Raw genomic sequence first — 21615 nt, forward strand, 5'->3', positions numbered from 1 at the left:
GATTTGATTTAACGATGGTCTGCAGCGAGTCCTTCTTGATGAACACGACGCTGCTCATGTGGGGCGGACACTTACCGCGGAGCAGATGCCGACGAGCGCGTCCGCACAGCCGTAGAACTCCTCCTTGAGCGAGATGACGATGGTCTGCAGCGAGTCCTTCTTGATGAACACGACGCTGCTCATGTGGGGCGGACACTTACCGCGGAGCAGATGCCGACGAGCGCGTCCGCACAGCCGTAGAACTCCTCCTTGAGCGAGATGACGATGGTCTGCAGCGAGTCCTTCTTGATGAACACGACGCTGCTCATGTGGGGCGGACACTTACCGCGGAGCAGATGCCGACGAGCGCGTCCGCACAGCCGTAGAACTCCTCCTTGAGCGAGATGACGATGGTCTGCAGCGAGTCCTTCTTGATGAACACGACGCTGCTCATGTGGGGCGGACACTTACCGCGGAGCAGATGCCGACGAGCGCGTCCGCACAGCCGTAGAACTCCTCCTTGAGCGAGATGACGATGGTCTGCAGCGAGTCCTTCTTGATGAACACGACGCTGCTCATGTGGGGCGGACACTTACCGCGGAGCAGATGCCGACGAGCGCGTCCGCACAGCCGTAGAACTCCTCCTTGAGCGAGATGACGATGGTCTGCAGCGAGTCCTTCTTGATGAACACGACGCTGCTCATGTGGGGCGGACACTTACCGCGGAGCAGATGCCGACGAGCGCGTCCGCACAGCCGTAGAACTCCTCCTTGAGCGAGATGACGATGGTCTGCAGCGAGTCCTTCTTGATGAACACGACGCTGCTCATGTGGGGCGGACACTTACCGCGGAGCAGATGCCGACGAGCGCGTCCGCACAGCCGTAGAACTCCTCCTTGAGCGAGATGACGATGGTCTGCAGCGAGTCCTTCTTGCTGCGGATGAAGGCGGCCACCTTGCCAATGTTTGTGTTGTCGAGCGCCGCGTCAATCTCGTCCAGCAGGAAGAACGGTGCCGGCTGGTATCTATTAGTAACATCGACAATTTAATGCAACATATTGACTAAACAAACTATATTCTAAGCAATCTTCTTCGCTTTTATCGAAAATTCAACTTTTTGTCATTGTTAGGGATTTGCATCGGTAGTTTGCATCTTATTGACAGAAGGTCACAAGCGGTGGTGATCAGTTTTATATTTCGAGTTGGGTAAACATTCCCAGTGGGGTGCCACAAGGATCGTCACTCGGTCCTTTATTTTTCACCATCTTTATAAATGATATTTCAGCCTGCATTCTTGACACTCTTTTGCGCTGTTTTGCTGGTGATATGAAGATATTTAATACCATTGCGACTTTTAATAATGTTCATAACCTTAAAGCAGATTTAGCTGGACTTGACAACTATTGCCTAGCCAATAAGCTTGATCTTAATGCTTTCAAATGCTCTGTGGTTACTTTCACACACAAATATAACATCATATAATTTGGTTATTAAAAGTCTCTCAAATTATAAAAATATTATAATCTCTATAAACAATTTCATATACTCTCCATCAGAAGAAAAAAGCAGATATATCTTTCCTCTTGAAAATAACTTTGAATATTTGATTGTCCCGAGCTATTAAGTTTGATAAAATTAAATACAAGGGTAGTCTAAAGGGTAATCCTCTTGTACATACACCACTTGTTAAATCCAAATACAGGCAAAATTTAAAATTCCTACTTGTGGCGAGTGAGCAGAAAATTGATAAGCGCGTAGGGCCTATTATGTACAAGCGTAGCATCGCCCAGGCAGTTGATATTAAATGGTTAGAACATACTTAGATGTACTACCATCATTGACATTATTAACTTAAGTGTTTGTAACTATTTTAAACTAATACGTAATCTACTATCCGGTACTTTAATTGGCTTTTTCTTATTATTAGTCTTTTATTTAAAACTATTGTACGCTGTTTTCCTCTTAGATAATTTATACGTCTAGATAGAATCTCTTGCTTTTAAACAACCGATCGAAACGGGCCAAGAACATTAATTTAGTGTGTGAGACAAGCTACATCTTACACTTGCGATTGTTATGAAACTTTAGTTGTTATGACGCGTTAGTGTGTGTGCATTGTTTGAAATAGAGGTTAGTTATAGACTTTATTTATTTCGACGTTTTCACAGCTACGTGTCATAGTCTATCTAGATGTATAAATGATCTAAGGTTTTCCTATATGAAATAAACTAGCCTAAAGGAAGGAACGTTGGAATTCGTTGAAATAAGTAGCCATAAATCATCCACGATAAATTTCGGATCGAATGGTGGCAGTTTCATGTCGACACGATCAGTGGTTAAGGCGTGACAGAGCCTCAAACAAAGACCATTCTCATTACATATATATATAAATAAAGAATGTATTTATTACGAGTGAATGGCGAAGAGCAGCGCGAGCGCGGCCACGGTCTTCTCGCCGCCGGACAGGTTGGACATGGGCTGGAACCGCTTGCCCGGCGCCACGCAGTTGTAGTTGATGCCGTCCAAGTACGGCTCCTCGGGGTTCTCCGGGCCCAGGAACGCTTGGGCCGACTGGTTCATCGCCAGTGCCTGAACAAATAAAACAATTCTTGAAGTACTGAAACACATGTGGTTTTATTTATTGTTTATCGCGATTTTATGTTACAATTTGAACATATCAATAATATTACTGTCAGAGAACAAAAACTCTTACTGTGCTAATTACAATTTATGTAATTGTTTAAGAACAAAACAGTTCAATCTCTGGCGCAATGTACTTTGTCACATAACATGATAACCAATGTTAACCCCATATTAATTTTGTCATCAAAATAAAATAAAATTACAATAAATGTTGCCTTCATTCTATTGCTTCTCTTTAAATTATGTAGTTTCAGGTCTGTCTCGTTCCTGTAGGTATCGAAATCGTAAGCACGTACGGAGGCTTCTACACAGTAGGGTCTGTTTGACTAAGTCGTGGTCTACCAACGCATACAATTACTATCTGCAACTAATGTAACGAAAGAATATTAATTTAAAATTACGATTACAAACCTATTTATATTATAGAAAAAACAGAGCTATTTTTATAAGATAACCTTATACTAGGTAGGTACAGTTTTATGTAAAGAAATCAACCCTAGTGTCGTCAGAAGAGGTAAGTGTCACGCGATAGATATACATGTTACATCCAATGGGGCTCCAGAAAGATCTTTACCACATACAAAGATCGCTAGTCAAAGACACCGATCATATGGAACACATGTGAACTTGAGGTGAGTAATAGTAATAAAGTTAATAAAAAAAGCACATTCAATTTTGTTTTAAGTGAACATTATCAAAACACAGGCAAGTGGAAGCAATGGTTATTTGATTTTATATAACACGGTCTCTGTAGATTTTTATAATCAATTGAGACGAAAAAAGGAACTGGATCTTAGTTAGACTCGCAGTACTTCACTCACTTTGTAAATGCCATCGATCTCATTCGCGACGTGCTCAAAGCACTGCTGGAACTTGTCATGCCGCTCCTTCTTAACCTGTTACAAACAATTATATATATTAAGTAATTCCGGTTGTATCCTGACCCGACTTCTGTTGCCAAAGTCTATGCACTCGCACAGCATGCTCCATTAGTAGAATATCATCAAATTCAAATATTTTCATTCAAAATAGAATATAATACCCGTTCGAAAAAGTATACCCCAGACCTAAGAAGAACGGGGCCAAGAAACTCAGCGGGCATTCTTTTTTTTTGAATAAAAATATCATTACAAATGTAATATCGAACAATAAAATTTATTATATATATATATATATATATATAATAGCTTGAGAGCGGCCGCCACATTCTCAATCTGTAGTATAATTTATGTTATAGTTACCTATACTATACACAAACGTTTTTAACAATTCTTTTGAATTTCGTAATACATTTGTTCACTTATGTGCCCCTATGTACATACATAATATTATCAAGAAAATATTGAGAGGCAACAGTCTAGATATTTATTTCTTTAAATTTTTCCTTTAATGATTCTTTAGTCATCAGCATTACTGTACACAGAAACCTCACTGCAGATGGAAAGCCGTGGTGGTTTACAAGGTTATAAGACTACCTTCCATACATACTACACAATATATTTGCGTAAAAAAAATTATTGCGTGTATGTGTCTTGGTCTGGCTGGTGTTGCCAGAGAGTATGGGCTGCGGCTTGTCTGTCTTCCTATATATGTATTTAGCAGTGACACTCGCACGCAAGAGTTGTCTTTACTGCGTTACAAATTTATTTATTGAAGTTATACTTCTTCAGGCGCGTTATGAAAAAATGATGAGAGTCAAATTTTAAGATGCCCGCGCATCACTGTACCACAAAAGTAACAGGTTGAAGTTGGTTCCTAAAATTTTCTGACGTTTGCGTCATCCGTTTATTTTGGTTCCTTCGTCCATTATTAGGACAGGCAAAGGGTTCAAGCCCAAACAGCCGTATTAATTATTTAATAATTAATCGTCAAATCCATCTTTGCAAGATTTTTACAAAATTGTTCTTTCTAAAAACGTAGAACAGCACGAGGAATAAATAATTTCATTGATTTTTGCTTTGTTAGGCCAAAGAAGTATAACTTCTTGCGTGCATACATAAGTACACACACACTTTTTAATATGAAGCGTGATAGTGCGTGCCGCTCCACAAGGACATCTGCAATGTCAGAGGTCTTGTGGTAGGGTTGCCGGCCGGTATCCCCTCAGCTTCAATACCCTTGAGTGGTATCAGTTCAACAATACCGCAGCTCGCAACTGAATTGTTGTTTGTTTTAAAAGGAGTTGTTTATGTGTAATGCTCTACATTTAAAAATCCCAGTATTTTGATTAATAATTAGTACACAATAACAGAGTAAATAGTGACGCAAGCGACATACTTTTTAGTTTATGAAATAAATGGTTCAATTATGTGACCTAACGTTAACAGATACAGACATTGCGTAGTTATCTCTAGGATTTTAAAAGAACTAAAAGAATCTTTTTTTTATGAAAATAAGGGACGAGACGAGCAGGACGTCCAGCTGATGGTAATTGATACGCCCTGCCCATTACAATGCAGTGCCACTCAGGATTCTTGAAAAACCCAAAAAATTCTGAGCGGCACTACAACTGCGCTCGTCACCTTGAGACATAATATGTTTAGTTTCATTTGCCCAGAATTTTCACTAGCTACGGCGCCCTTCAGACCGAAACACAGTAATGCTTACACATTACTGCGTCACGATAGAAATAGGCGCCGTTGTGGTACCCATAATCTATCCGGCATCCTGTGCAAAGGAGCCTCCCACTGGTAAATTTCTAGCATGTATCACTTAAAGTTAAGCCTCGTTTATCTTTCCCCTCATATATTTTATTTATAAATTAACTAATTATAAAATCTAATTAAAATCCCATCAAAATGGGTGATTTAGTAGGAGTTAACAGATAATACAGAATCAGAGGCTTTGTTTAACACAGTGTAAATATAATAAATGTGTGAACAGTACCTTCTCGAAGGCCAGCTTGGCCTTGTGCGCTCTCTTGCGCGCTGCCACGAACGCCTCGTTGGTCGCGTTCACCTTCTCGCGGACTTCGTTCAGCTTCTGCATCGCCTGTACATCCAGAAGTCAATATTATTAGCAGTGAAATTAAAAACAAAGCAGGCTCAGCTTAGCAGCACGTTTGAATCGCTATTTCAATCAACAGAGCAAACAACGCAATACAAGAATTAGACTGTTGTTCTTCTTTATCGCCCAATAAAGCTGTGAATGCCTTTCATACACAAATGTATAAATCACATGTATAAACAATCCTATGAGGAACGACTGGCTGAGTTTAACATGGTGAAACTGAAGGACAGGAGATCTATGTATGATCTATGTTTTCTCCATAGCACAATAAATCGTGACGGAAATTATGAGTACCTACTCAGTCGTATTGCACTTAAGGTCCCTTACAAGTATCCGAGAGCTAAGTTATCTAATGGGCGTCATTAATAGAGCACGGCAATACTTCAAGCCAGCCCACATTCTAGCGTTGTACAAAGCGCAGGTCCGGCCACACATGGAGTATTGCTGTCATCTCTGGTCTGGCGCACCCCAGTATCAGCTCGATACATTTGACCGCGTGCAACGCAGAGCAGCTCGAATTATCGGGGTCCCAGTGCTCTGTGAACGGCTGGATCACTTGGCGTTGCGTAGAGACGTCGCTTCATTGTGTGTCTTCTATCGCATTTATCACGGGGAGTGTTCCGAAGAGCTGTTTTACCTAATTCCTGCCGCCGAATTCCACCTTCGCACGACACGCCACAAGTTAGGATAATATCCTCACCATCTGGATGTGTGGCGGTCCTCCACAGTGCGGTTTACAAGGAGCTTTCTTCCACGTACTAAAAGTTGTGGAATGAACTTCCTTGTGCGGTGTTTACGGGACGATACGACATGGGTACCTTCAAAAAAAGCGCGTACACCTTCCTTAAAGGCCGGCAAAGCTCCTGTGATTCCTCTGGTGTTGCAAGAGAGTGTGGGCGGCGGTGATCACTTAACACCAGGTGACCCGTACGCTCGTTTGTCCTCCTATTCCATAAAACTAAAAAATCAAAAATTTTCTATACCCCACCGTGTAAATCGAATTTAAGCTTACAGTCCCCGGTCAGTTAAGCGCATTCTTGAGGAGTACAATTAAATATTTGGTCGCACTGAGTTGGACGTGTTTCATGACTCTTTATATAGTTTTAAGCTAAAGATTTAGGAGCATTTAAGAATTTAGTTTATATTATTGTTGTAAGTTACTGTAAAATTTAAAGTCATGTAGTATTAGGATTTTTATTCCTGTTTTGGTAAAGCTATGTACAACATAAGTTACCCTGCATGAATACTAGTTTGTAAAGATAATAATATATGTAATGTGGTTGTACTTAATAAATAAATAGCTACATGCCATTTCCACTTGTGTATTCTTTTCTGCGATTAAAATAGAAGAGTACAGGAGATGGTCGTGTATACCCTCATATTAGGCGCCTGTATCTTGTCCACCGTGTTCTGCAACGAGTTGATGTTCTTCTGCAGTTTGTCGGCTCTGCGTTTGATGTCGTCCGCTTCCTCAAGCTCTTTCAAGGACGCGGGCAGGTCGCTGTAGTCCACTCGAATCCTGGCAATCATCAAGTAAATTTATTCCGTCAACTAGATCATTTATTTTCGTGTCCACAAAACAAGTAGAAATAAATTAGAACTGAATAGTGAGAGGACTTGCTTTTTTTACTGATTCATACCTGGAATCCCGTTGGAACTGCTGTGAGGTGGACATGGAGGAGGGCTCAGACTCCTCTGTCTCGTCCAGGCTACCCTCCAGCAGCGGCACTTGAATGTCGTCAATCTGAAAATTAAACATTTTCAATTAAGTTTCGTACGCATTTGTACAAGAGTATGGGAACCTGACCCAAAGCATTTTGGTCACTATTTTGGACACGAGGAAGCAGCATGTTGATATCACATACGGACGCACCTTGCACTGTCGCAGGATGTTGTGTCGTTCACTCTTCTTGCTCTCGATGCGTGCCTCAATGCTGCCGATCTGTTTCTGGACGCTCGCGATGTCTTTCTGCACCGCCGCGAGCTCTTTACGGGCCTAATATATTGATTATAAATGTAAACATTAAAATATTGTATATTTAGGAATCAGACACTCATTTTATAAACTAAAACTTATACATATCTTATTGGAAAAAAATTGCGTGAGTACAAAGTACACATGTTAGAAGTGAAACCCGCATTGTGCATGAACATCTAAACTGCATATGAAGTGGTGGTACATGTTGCTAGGATTAAAAACATTCTCAATATGTAATTGAATTTGGAACGAACTTTTTAAAACAACATGGTACTTTTATAATCTGCCAGTAATATTTTCAAACGAATAAAAATTCTTTCCTGTTTTATTTTTTCACATAAGAAAAAAAAATCAAAACCACCCACCTCTTTTAAATGGATTTAAAGCAATCCTTTCTGGTTTTATTTGTATATTTATAAATAATAATAAGTTATCGCTAGAAAGCACGGTTTGGACAGCAATATGAATCCTCATGGAATTGTTGCAAATAGTTGTTTTTTTTGTTTTTTTACTGTTTACGTGCAGATTATTCGTCTCAAACCAATGCACTATCTTTGAGAGTGCATTGCTTACCTCGTCATCAATATCCGCACGTCGCTTCACTTTAAAAATAAGTGAAGTATCATTAGCAAACAATACAATCTCATGGGTATCATCTACCACAAACGGTAGATCGTTAATATATATAAGAAACAAGAAAGGACCGAGAATAGAACCCTGTGGAACACCTATTTCCACAGGTTTACCCGAAGACCGTTTGCCATTTACATCGACTATCTGAACTCTTTCGCTTAAATATGATTTTAACAGATGTAGGGCTCTATTTTTCAGTCCATAATGCTTTAGTTTTAGGAGTAAAGTTTCATGGTGGACGCAGTCAAATGCTTTGGACTCTTCCCAGGCGTCAAAGATGTGCTCAATGAGTCTAGTACCCGCATTAATCTATACTAATATTATAAAGCTGCAGTGTTTGTTTGTTTGTTTGTTTGAACGCGCTAATCTCTGGTACTACTGGTCCGATTTGAATGATTCTTTCAGTGTTGGGTAGTCCATTTATCGAGGAAGGCTATGTTTTTTTTTTAAAATTAGGGATCTGTAATAAAATTGCTATTTTGTAACACAAGGTGTAAAATCGAAAACCTATTTTTGCGTGCGCTGCAAAAATTATTGACAATAGAACAAAATGATGTACAGGCTATAATATAGGCAATATTTTAATACTTATAAAACTATCGCGTGAATTATACTTTATATGGCAAAACAACGTTTGCCGGGTCAGCTTGTTGTTGATAAGCCCCTAGTGAAACCAAATTAATTTTTGTTCATTAATTTACAAAAATGCATTTGTAGCTGTTGAAGCAAAAGTTTTTCAAACATTTTACTAAAAACAGGCAGCACTGAAATAGGTCTGAAATTGGCAGTGTCAAAAGAACTGTCCGATTTAAACAAAGGTATAACTTTGCTGTATTTCATGAGGTCAGGGAACTCACCCTCATCTATGCATTCATTAAATATTATTGCTAATTCAGGTGCTATAATGTCAAGTATGTATTTTACAATATTAGTCGAATGGCACCATAGGTCTTTTGTATTTTTTTGGTTAATTAATTTGAAGATTTTTATTATATCGTTATCTGTAACATACTTAAATTTCAATTCAATGGAAGATACAGGTACGTGTAATTTAAGCATATCACGTGCTGCTTTTGGTGAAGAGTTAAGGTCTTTGGTCGTGATAATCGGGATTTCGGAGAAGTATTTATCAAATTTATTTGTAATTTTTATTTCCGAATCTATAACGCAATTATTAATATTTAAACAGATAGAGGTGTTACGGCAATTAGATCTACCAGTTTCTTTGTTAATTACACTCCAGCTCGCTTTTACTTTATTATTCTAATTTTACCTGCAATGAAAAGTGTTTTTGTTTCATGACAAACTACTATAAAGAGCTTGGAGTATTTCTTTACATATATTTTAAATTCTTCACTATTATTGTAATGTTTCTCCATAATAAAGGTCATATAAGCGTTTATGACTTTTGCGGATGCCCACGGTTTCCCAATCATTAAAACAATGTTTGTTGTTTACTGTTACCGTTACTGGAGTAAAAATCCTGTCAAATTCGTTACAGAAGGAATTGAAGACTAAGTTATAGTGAAAATTAGCAGTTTCACCACAGTGTAAAAATGGTATCGTATTTACCAAATTATTTCTAAGCCTCTCAAGACGGCTGGTAGAATTCTCACGTTTTTTGGTCTGACATTGTCCAATCTTGTATTTACTAAAGGATCCGTCAAAACAATTGACTGCTGCTTTGGCTCCATTAAAACTTATTCGTTTAGTACTATTATATTCAGCAATATTGTATATTTATATATAATTTAAGTCATCGCTAGATGGCACGGTTTGGACAGCAATGTCGATATAATACATGAAAATTGGACGTTATTCCAGAAAAACGTTCCAAACCATAATCATGTAGAAATTGAGTTAAGAACACAAAACTGTTCACGTGATTCATGAACTGACAAAAATGGCAGCACTACTGTTATTCTTTACATGAAATCTTGGCTTAGTAAGCCCAATTCACATGCATTGAATACACTAATATTGATTAAACTTCAAACACGAATTCCTTAAAGTGTGAAGAATATGGCTTGGAACGTTTTTCAGGAACTAGGTCTAAGTATGAAATAGGAATTGTTGCGAGTAGTAAAACTTATTTGTTCAGCAATATTATATGGTCTTTGAAATTAGTTTAAATATCATGGACTGGATCCACGCCAGTCGGCGGCCCCCTGACCTGCGCCAGCTTGTCGTCGGCCAGGTCGGCGGCGGCGCGCGCCGCACTGCGCTCGGCCTTGAGCCCGTCGGCGCGGCGCAGCTCGCGGTCGATGTCGTGGCGCTGCTTGGCCTCGGCCTGGCGGTGGGCCTCCAGCTCGTCCTCGCCGTCCTGCACCGTGCGCTCCCACCGCGTCACGTTCTCTGGCGCCGCAACACATACACCGGTGACTACTCATTAAATAAAAGGGGCAAACGGGCAATAGCCTCCTCTGATGGGAAGCGATGAGCGACCGCCTAGATAGATAGATATCTTCAACACCGAGGTCAAGGGATGCGTTGCGAGTCTCGAGTTAGGGAGAGTATGCTCCTAAGTCGAGCTAAATGAGCGAGGCGAGAAGTTCCTCGCAAAACTCGCAGTTGTAGAATACTATCCGTAATGTGATGCATTTTTGACGTAAATTAAAAAGATGGAACTCGCCTGCCGGTTTCAAACTGAATAACTCCTTTGAGCATTCCGCGATATACATGCGATAGAACACGCAGAGAAAACCAAAAGAATCAAGCCAATCGAAGATGACCATATCGTCTATAATTTTATAGCCCATTCGTTTTATGTAAATGGAAGTAGCCGGTCCTGGGAAGCGCCCGTTAACGCTCGGGGATCGATACATTCCATCAATCGATTAATGTAATTCTGTACTCAACCATATAATCATTAAAACATTTTAAAATTAGTTTAATAAACCAACTAGTGTTGTTTCACTTCAACAGGTGTTTTAATATTAAGCAAAATTCATATAATAAACGTTAATTATCTGAAAGCAAAAAGGAGGTTAAAGGTGGTAAGGACTTCACGATGTTGGGCGCTATCGACAAATACATTAATAATGAATATAAGAGACGACCATTAGTGTATCTATGGTTAAAGTATCTTATATCTTTAAGCAAGCAATTCTCGTGTATACATATATGAATCTCGAAAATGAAAATTTATATAAAATTTAATATACAGGGGATTTCGAGGCGATAAACCAATCTAACTAGGTTTCAATTTTAAAAAATGTAGTTTTATCTATGTTATAATGAGATACAGCTACATTAAAATACAAAGATAAATTTCGCCCAATATACGATCCGGAAAGCCGAAAACCCCGGTTCGAATCCAGATGTCCTATTAGTTTTTTTTTTTATGTTCAACTTTTGTCCATTCTTGTAAATTCCGAGCAAGACTCAGTCGTCCGGATATTGTATAGAATGCTGAGGTATAATTACTCTGCGTGTCCCGAGAGCGCTCGAACTCCAGATTGGAGGCGATGCGATCGATCTGTGCCTCGAACTCCATGCGGCGCTTGGCCCTCTCCTGTTGTGCCCGCAGCTCACGCTCCTCGTACTGCCTGTGGAGATATAAACACAAATTTTAAAAAGAGCAACCTCAGAGTTTCTTGCTCGTTCTTCTCTAAGGAAATTTGTCTTACCAACGTACTGTAGGAAAATATTACATATTTCAAGTATGTATTTTTTTTTATTTCCAATTTGATTTGAATGACAGAGGGCAGAACAAATGCGGCGTCATTACCACAAGCGAATGCATCGCGACTGGTCCGCGCTTCTACCGTCGAGTAATTTTCGGGAGACGACGGTTACTCCGTCACGATTACTGTCTAGGAAACAGTGCAGCCCACCTTACCAACATGTCTGTTTCTAAATAAATCACTGACCTGTATAAATACTACTGGATAGGCTGTTTCATATGTTTGATAGCAAATTTTTTATGCCTATTTAAAGCAGTTTGTCAGCCGCCAGTCCAGTGGTATACAGTAAAGGTCAGTGAAATAAACTCAACGTATTGCTGTTGTTTGTCGGTTCCGGAATTCTAGAAACTGCAAATCGTTAATGTATGCCACATCACATGCGAATGTGCATGGGTAGCGAATAAGCTTTACTCAATAGTCTTGTACACAAAATACTTTTAATAAAATGTAGACCGACGTGCGATTCGTACCGTATGTTGGCGACGCCGATGTCGCGGCAGAAGGCGCGGAACACCACGTCCTCCACATTGTTCATGTTCTCCTTGACCTCCTGGATCTTGGCATCACGCGCGCGAATCGTACGCTCAATCTCCTCCACTTGGGGCTGCCCAACACATAATATTTCTTCATAATAGTTTTTTTATATGAAATGAAAGGACAAACGAGCGTACGGGTCACCTGGTGTTATGTGATCACTGCTTCCCACATTCACTTGCAACACCTGAGGAATCACAGGAGCGTTGCCGGCCTTTGAGGAAGGTGTACGCGCATTTTTTGAAGGTACACATGTCGTAACGCGCGTTAACCGCTACATATCCAGATGGTGCGGAACGTCTCATGTCTAAAGCTGACGAGCACAATCTATCACCACCAGCAGCATGTGGTGTGCTCGGCGTATATATTACCATCAGGTCAAGGTCCTGCTCGTCACTGTATTTGTTATCATCAATATATAAATGACAGGTTAATTGATCAGTTACGAGGTCGATGGAAATATCTCACAGATGTGTTACACTATAACATAACATAAGGTTTAAAAAAGGCCTGAACCCAGGGTCTTAAAACAAGCTAATAATAAGAAATTAACCACATATGATTCAGTAAAGGCATACAGAGTCGAGTCACACACAAAAAAATAAAACAATGTCTTTTTTTACTTCAAACACCTTAAGGGCTTAAACACAACGTATATGAACAATTTGTTATTTTTTTTGAAGTGATAACCCTCACTTCTGGGATTAATTACACAAATTAAATTTAAAAACAAAATATATCAACGACGCGGGACACGAGCTGTTGTATTTCGTGCGAGAAAACGTATATGTTTCAAATACAACTCACGCCGCATAGCTATATAAGACCTTTCTAGGGCTATGGATGAGATTGTTACAATTAATATAATTATCTGCATGTAGAAGAGTGAAAATAAAATCTCGATGCTCACTTATGTTGATGAGCAAATGGGCCAACTGGTCAACAGATGGTAAGTGATCATCAATGTCTATACTCCCTTGCGAAACCAGGGGTGTCAATGGAGTTTTTGCCAGTGGGAGGCTCCTATTAACAGGGTCTATCGCTAGATTATGGATACCACAACGGCGCCTATTTCTACCGTGAACCGGCAATGTGTAAACAATACTGTTTCGGTCTGAAGGGCGCCGTAACTATCGAGATTACTGGGCAAATGAGACTTAACATCTTATGTGTTCAGGTGATGAGCGCAATTGTAGTGCCGTTCAGAATTGTTGGGTTATTCAAGAAGCCTGAACGGCACTGCAATATAATGGGTAGGGCGTATCAATTACCATCAGCTGGACGTCTTGCTCATCTCGTCCCTTTTTTTCGTACAAAAAAAAGTTTTATAAGTCGTTTCGGTCCGTGTACGCGAACTTTTAAAGTCGTATTAGTTTAAATTGAAGTATCTTGAAAGCCGCACAGTTTAGGAACGCCTCACAACCAGATGCAATCTTTGTAACTCACCCCAAACATATCAATCTTGCGATCCAACTCCGCGAGCTCAGCGTCCAGTGCCTTGATTTGCTTTTGCTTAAAAAAAACGAAAACATCCAAATTATTCAATGTGAACTGTTCTCACACTACAAATGTACAGACAAATTAACAATATTATATTACTTATATAAGATCTGACTTTTGTTAATTAACAGTTTTTATAGATAAAATTTAAGGTATTAATAAATTACGTCAAAAAGTATCTCAGTGTGTATAAATATCTTAGACAATAGTGTAAAACCAGTAACCCGGTAGTTATGTTCTGCTTAGGCAGGGAACCAATTATTGTTACCATACATTTGTTTGATAATTGTATCCCCAGAATTATTTAAAACCAATAAGCAGTAAAAGTTGTCATCAATTTAACAATAATTAAAATTTTAATTTTAAGTATGTGCGGTGATATGGTTGCCTTACCGATTAATTTATGTATGGTTCATAAATTAAACGAGACTTAAGTACAATTGGTTTATTGAACTAGGTCTAAATGGTTAAGATGGTAAATGGTTGTGTGCACACGCGAACCGATTGATGCTCGAACGTGAACTTAGGCACTGCGCAATTCCCAAAAGCGAGTACGATCTGCCCCAATAGTGGAATACAATCGGCCCCAATAGTGGAGTACAATCGGCCCCAATAGTGGGGTACAATCAGCCCCAATAGTGGGGTGCAATCGGCCCCAATAGTGGAGTACAATCGTCCCCAATAGTGGAGTACAATCGTCCCCAATAGTGGGGTACAATCATCCCCAATAGTGGGGTACAATCGGCTCCAATAGTGGGGTACAATCAGCCCCAATAGTGGGGTACAATCGGCCCCAATAGTGGGGTACAAGCAGCCCCAATAGTGGGGTACAATCGGCCCCAATAGTGGGTTACAATCAGCCCCAATAGTTGGGTACAATCGGCTCGAATAGTGGGGTACAATCAGCCCCAACCACAACCCCAATAGTGGGGTACAATCGGCTCCAATAGAGGGGTACAATCAGCCCCAATAGTGGGGTACAATCCGCCCCCATAAGTAGAGTACAATCGTCCCCAATAGTGGGTGTACGGTGGTTTGGTTCCGTACAGAGTAAAACACAAGTTAGGCTCAAATGGTATATTGAAACCTTAACTTATGCTATATGGTAAAATGGTAAAATGTTGGTATGGTAATGAGCACGCGAATCGATCGGCGGCTTGTCGCGAACTGGTTACAATATTACTTAGGAAATAACGCGAGGCGACGTAAACGCTGACACGCGAAACGTGATGTACAGTCGACATGCTGTTGACCGTACATGCTGCCACCGCGAGAGAAGAAAGAGTGGTGGTGAAGATGGTACAAAAAAGAAATGGTTATGGTTAGCGAGTGACGTGAGACAAGGTGATAAACAAATTTGCATTATCTAATGGTAACCTTAATGTCTCTAGCCACAGTAATCACTAAAATTATGCCTATGCACTACAGGAGAAGTGGATTGGTCTTTCACTTCATCACTACACTTATCACTATTTTTACTAGCACTAGATTGCCCGTGGTTAACTACACTTACACACTGGTCACTAACACTATACACAAACGCTGCGTTCGTCAGACCCCGCGGCTCAGGGCGCGGCGGGTGCGACGCGGCTGGCCCTGCGCCAGCGGCTGCCGGCGCGGGCGGCGCGCTGGAGTCCTGGCGGCGGCTGCGGCGCGGGCACCACCGCCGCACGGCGTACGAGGCGGCCCCGGCCACCAGCACACCCGCCACCACGTATATCGCGACGTAGTGGTGAACGTCGTGATAAGATATACCACCCTTTAGACCACTCTCTGAATTCATTTGTTTTATTTTTGCGCCTATATCATCTAGCTCCTGATCGTAACCACCCATCACTGATGCTGGCTCCGAAATCAGCGACACGAACGTCTTATTCTGGTTAAAGATGTGGTTGATGGGGTGAATGTCTATCGCTGGTATATCCGTCTGTATGGTTAATGTATTGTTCTGAAGCCTCCGAGCATAAATGGTAATGTCTTGTCCTTTCAGAACACAATCTGGACCCAACCTGGTAATGCCGCTATTATTAAGATGATTGGAAAACATTTGCTCTCCACAGATGATACGTACTGGATACGAGTCGCAGCAAAAGAAAAAGTATGTATTGACCTCGCTTAGCTGAGACCACCAATCTAGACATTTGGCAGTTTTGGTTCTGCACTGCTTCGTCTCCTGGTCTTTGGAGCACATGACGTCATCATGACTCATATGAGAAATTGGTTTTTCCAAAGGACAAAGTTGTGTCTCAGTATCTAAATGAAGACAATTATTTAATTCTAAGTGTGATATGGTCATAAATGAGTCTCTTCGTAAGTTGATCGCAATGTAATCCGAAACTGGAACTAGGGTGACCATGGTTTTGCCGTTCCGTCTTGGTACAGGATAAATTTTATATACTTGGTAATGGTCTCTACTCACTAATGGTATTCTAATTTCAAAAATAAAATAGTCATTTAGCATTTTCGCTCTGACCTTGAGTAAATGGTACATTTTGGTTAATTCTGTATGCGTGTTCTCTATTGGTAAACTTAAATCGTTGGACAATCTTCCGGAAATAATATTTAATTCTTCTAGAAGCTGGTCGGGTTTCAAAAGATGTATGTTGAACTTCCCAAAGTACACCTCCGAAACAGTATCTAAAAGAACATCCTGCACATTCTTCAAATTCGACTCCAAGCTGTTAGCTGCCATAGCGCATAATAAAAATTCATTATTGTTTTCCACGTCTTTCAATTGACTCTTGACATCATTGGTAGCGTTCTTTAACTGGTTAAGGTAATGAGTAAATATTTTATATTGTTTGTCAATTGAGCCTTGCATCCTCTTCAATACATTATATTCTGCTTCTATTACGGAAGTCTGGTTTTTCCATAGAGCAGCAAGATGGTTTTGGTTTTCCCTAATTAAATCGATGTCCTGAATATACTGCTTAGCGAATTGGTCATCGAGTACACCGAACAGCGCGTGTGCAACATTACCCACAGCGTTGATAAGGCCGCGCCTGCGCCGCGCGTGCCCGCGTGGGAACTGCTGCGTCGACAGAATGTTATTGTAATGCGATAACTCTGTATAACTGTGCTGTAATTGTATTAAAATAGATTCACAATGGTTTCTGACTGACGATTCCTTGCAAATATATTCCATATGATCAATATATTTGGATAACAATTTACTGCCTTGCCAATATGGTTTTAAATCGTAGTATACAACTAGTTTCCATTCGTCCTGAACTAGTCGCATGGTTGATATTTTATCTAAATATAAACTTTGACTGTCGTTGAAGTTTATAGCGTTGTATGCACACGTGGCTGGTGAAAATAAAAAGGTAAACAACATAAGTGCCATGGTAAATAAATTAACAATTCCTCTTCTAGCTCGTCGCTTTGGTTTTGGTAAATCGTCGTTCGACTGGTGTTTCGGCTGGTTATGGTCAGTGGTTTCATGAATTTGGTTACTGTCTTCGTCGTTGGAGTGGTTAATAGGTAAAAGAGATAGTTTGACTACTGGTCGCTTCATAATGCCATTTTTGGTTTTAACAGAGACTACTCGAACTAGCCCATCTTGCCCCGGATGTAGCTGCACGATTCGACCGAGAGCCCATTTACCCGGTGGCAGGTTAGCATCGTGTATAATTACAATGCCGCCAACATTTAAATTTGGTTGTGAACGTCGCCACTTGGACCTAGCGTTCAACTGTGTGAGGTACTCCGCTCTCCATCTCTTCCACACATCTTGGTAAATCTTCTGCACTAACTGCCATCTGGTTCGTAAGTCGTGTTCTGACTCAACAATGGTCAATGTTGGTCCACTGGACAGAAAATGAGAAGGGGTCAAACAATCTAAGTCTTCGACGTCTTCACTCAGCGGGCACAGAGGTCTGGAGTTAAGGCATCCTTCTAGCTGAGCTAGAAGAGTAGAGAACTCCTCGTAGGTGAGTTTTTGTTCTCCTATTACTCGCTTCAGGTGGTATTTCAAGCTCTTCACTGCAGCCTCCCAGAGACCGCCTGCGCTTGGCCAAGATGGTGCGTTGAAGTGCCATTCTATCGACATTTCAGCTATTTCTGCATAAAACTGGGCATTCAATATGGTTTTCAAGTTAACAATCTCCTCTTGCAAAACTCTATTTGCTTTTATAAAGTTCGTCCCGTTGTCACTGTAAATGTGACCGGGCGATCCTCTCCTGGCCGCAAGTCTTCTGAGGGCTGCCAAAAATGCTGAGGCGGTGAGATCAGAGACCAACTCCAAATGTACAGCCTTGGTCGCCATACACACGAAGACGGCGACATATCCTTTGGTACATCTCACTGATCTACCCTTCGCAGACTTGACGTCAACAAAACCAGTAAAATCAACCCCCAAATGGTAAAAGGGGCGGGTCCTGTTGATTCTTGCAGGTGGTAAGTCTCCCATCAACTGGTCGTGTTTCAGGGGGTCGTGCCTTCTACATAGCACACATCTCCGTAGCCTCTTCTTTACAGCATTGTTTCCTCCCAGGATCCAATATTCTTGACGCAGCCAAGCAAGGGTTAACCGGGGACCCCCATGAAAGGTCATCTTATGCGCGTGGTCAATAATCATGTCAGTAAGCAAATGGTTATGTGGTAAAATACACGGATGTTTCATACTATCTTCTATTTTGGCGTTGGTCAATCGCCCCCCAACCCTCAAGAGCCCCTGGTTATCAATAAATGGTTTCAATTTTAATAATTTACTCTTAGGGTTAGGTTGGTTATGGTTTTTAATATATTGTATATCTTCTAAAAATTCTACTTGTTGTATATGCCTTATAATTAAGTTTTTAGCTTTTCTTATTTCTAATATAGTTAAGTAGTTTGTTTTATTAGTATTAAATGACTTAGGTGTAAAACGTAACACCCACGCAAGCACTCTTGAAGCTCGCGTAAAATCGCTGTATCTGCTAATTATACTATCTATAACCTTGTTTTGATATTTAATTGTGTTTACATTTATATTTAATAATGGTTTTTTAAGCTCTTCGCAGGTTGTATATAATTTATTGGTTAATTTGGACTCTTCAAACGATCTTAGCCAGTGGGGACCTATCCACCACATGGAATGGTTAATCAGCTGTTCTGTGGTAATGCCTCTACTTGCGCAGTCAGCTGGGTTGTCCTTTGTTGACACATAATGCCAGCTACTCGATGGTATAATGTCAATGACCTGCTTCACCCTATTCGCGACGAATGGTTTCCATTTACATGGGTCGCCGTTGAGCCAGCCTAACACAGCTGTCGAATCAGACCAACCGTAGATTTTGATGTTGTAATCTGATAGGCATTTACAGGTGATCTTCATGACCTTGGTAAGTAGAACCGCTGCACATAACTCTAATCTAGGTAACGATACATTTTTCTTTACAGGTACGAGACGAGACTTCGAAGCTACTAATACTACAGAAGACTGGTTGCTGGTAATATTGTTGACTCTGCAGTATACAACACAAGCGTAGGCATTTTGTGATGAATCACAAAACCCATGTAATTCAATGGTGTCGTTCTTAGAAGACTGCAACCACCTTGGTATGGTAATATGGCTAATTTTCGTGATGTCAGCCTCTATGGTTTTCCATTTTGTGTTGATGTCAGCTGGTAATTCGTCGTCCCACAGAAGATTTAAGAGCCATACTTCCTGGAAGAGTAGTTTCAACTTGGTGGTAACTGGTGAAAGCCATCCAAGCGGATCAAATATCTTCGATATATTCGAGAGTAAACTTCTTTTGGTGAGTTTACTGACTGGTTCGGAATTCAATTGAAAAGTGAAATAATCTTCGTCGGGATGCCACTTAAGTCCTAATGCCTTGGTTGATTCCTGGTATTTAAAAACATATGCTTGGTCTTCGCATGGTAACTGGTTATCTGGTAGTACATCTGGTTGATTTGACGACCACTTCCTTAGATTGAATCCACCTAACTTAAGGAGATTTATGAGGTCGGAAATCAGCCTCCTTGCAGACTGGAGGTCATGATGTCCATGGAGGAGGTCATCCATGTAGAGCCTGGTAGCCAGAACTTCTGCTGCTTCTGGGTAACGGTGACCTTCATCCTTAGCCAGACGTTTCAATGTCATCATGGCTAGGAATGGTGCGGCCTTGGTGCCGTATGTGACAGTGGTAAGTTGGTATTCTTCTAATGGTTGCTTTTCAGAGTCCCTCCACACGATCTTCTGGAGCGGCTGGTCATCATCATGGACATCTATAAATCTGAACATCTTCTCTATATCGGCTGTGAAGGCTATTTGGTACTGCCTCCACTTTAATATGAGAGTAAACAAATCCTCTTGTAAATTTGGTCCAGAGTACATAAGGTCATTCAACGAAAGTCCAGTCGAAGTTTTCGCTGAGGCATTAAAAACAACTCGCGTGGCAGTCGTCGTGGAATCCGTTCTGATTACACAATGGTGAGGTAAATAGCACTGAAGTATCGGATTACTATTACATTTCTTCATATGGTTTAAATTAATATATTCATGGATAAATTGTTTGTAGTTCTGTTCGATAATTTTATTTTTACAAAATCTGCGTTCTAATTGCCGAAATTGGGCTACGGCTTTGGTTTTAGACTCACCCAATTTTTCGGTAATCTCTGGTTTTAATGGTAACCGTACAACATAACGTCCGTCTGGTTTGCGCGTAGTATGCTGTTGATAATGATGAAGGCAATGGTTATCTTCATCCGTAATATTTACAGAGTTGTCTGAGATATCTTCAATCTCCCAGAACCGCTGTATATCCTGCAAGTCGACCATGACGACGTTGCAATATGTTTGGTTTGGTTTTATGGTACCACTAAGAATCCAACCGAGCTTGGTATTTTGCGCGATTGGTAGTGATGTGCCATTACGAATTAAACCTGGTAAAATAATTAATTCGTAAACTTCAACGCTTAAAATTAAATCTATTGGTCTACTTTTATAAAACTCTGGATCTGCGAGTGGTAACTTTTGTAAATACGGCCAAGCTGGTTTTTCTAATGTTTCGTGTGGTAAATTCCCGACGACATGCTTCATCACATAGGCTTCCGTTTTAAATGTGAAATTATTATGAAGAGATGACACTGAAAGCTGTGCGACTCCCTTACTATTGTTGGCTTTTGCGCCTACTCCGACCACCACACAGTGGCGCTTAATCCTGGGTAGGCCTAAAAGTTGAGCGGCATTCTCTGTAATGAGAGATGACTCCGCGCACGGGTCTATGAGGGCTCGCATGGTATGGTGACAGCCATCCATAGACATAATATTAACTTTAGCTGTTGCTAATAATTTGGGCATGGTTTCTTGTGGGGCATTGGTAACGCATATATTGGATCTTCTAGGAGAATTTTCGATCTCGGTATTTCTAGAAGTAGATGGTGCAAAAGTGACAAGAGCATTATGCAGAAGAGTATTATGCTGCTGGTTACAAAAACGGCAAGTTTTTTCCGAAGAACATTCCTTGTCATAATGGTTAATTAAACAGTTTTTACATAATTTGTTGGATTCAATGACCTTAAGTCGATTCAGCGGTGCGGATTCTAGAAATTGTTTGCATTTAAACAATTCATGGCAACACGTTTTACAGAGTATGCATTTCCGTTGTGGCGCAATATGTACTGGTTTCGTATTGACGTGGTTTATTACAGCTGGTCTTGGTTTAAA

At 40.6% G+C, this 21615-nt stretch overlaps 1 protein-coding gene across 1 annotated transcript in view; it reads right to left on the minus strand.

Moving 5' to 3' along the window:
- LOC126979514 (structural maintenance of chromosomes protein 1A) overlaps positions 1 to 21615 on the minus strand; it is a 72327-nt gene that overhangs the window by 4182 nt on the left and 46530 nt on the right. Inside the window, exons 16-26 of the mRNA XM_050828830.1 lie at positions 13908 to 13973; positions 12398 to 12531; positions 11668 to 11789; positions 10415 to 10596; positions 7504 to 7626; positions 7271 to 7374; positions 7005 to 7149; positions 5508 to 5612; positions 3443 to 3517; positions 2389 to 2567; positions 826 to 1003 (exon numbers count right to left, since the gene is read on the minus strand). Of these exons, the coding sequence (XP_050684787.1) occupies positions 826 to 1003; positions 2389 to 2567; positions 3443 to 3517; positions 5508 to 5612; positions 7005 to 7149; positions 7271 to 7374; positions 7504 to 7626; positions 10415 to 10596; positions 11668 to 11789; positions 12398 to 12531; positions 13908 to 13973 (1413 nt within the window). The remainder of the gene's footprint in view (positions 1 to 825; positions 1004 to 2388; positions 2568 to 3442; positions 3518 to 5507; positions 5613 to 7004; positions 7150 to 7270; positions 7375 to 7503; positions 7627 to 10414; positions 10597 to 11667; positions 11790 to 12397; positions 12532 to 13907; positions 13974 to 21615) is intronic.

This window comes from Leptidea sinapis, chromosome 3 (assembly GCF_905404315.1).
Source record: "Leptidea sinapis chromosome 3, ilLepSina1.1, whole genome shotgun sequence".
In the NCBI taxonomy this organism is placed as follows: domain Eukaryota; kingdom Metazoa; phylum Arthropoda; class Insecta; order Lepidoptera; family Pieridae; genus Leptidea; species Leptidea sinapis.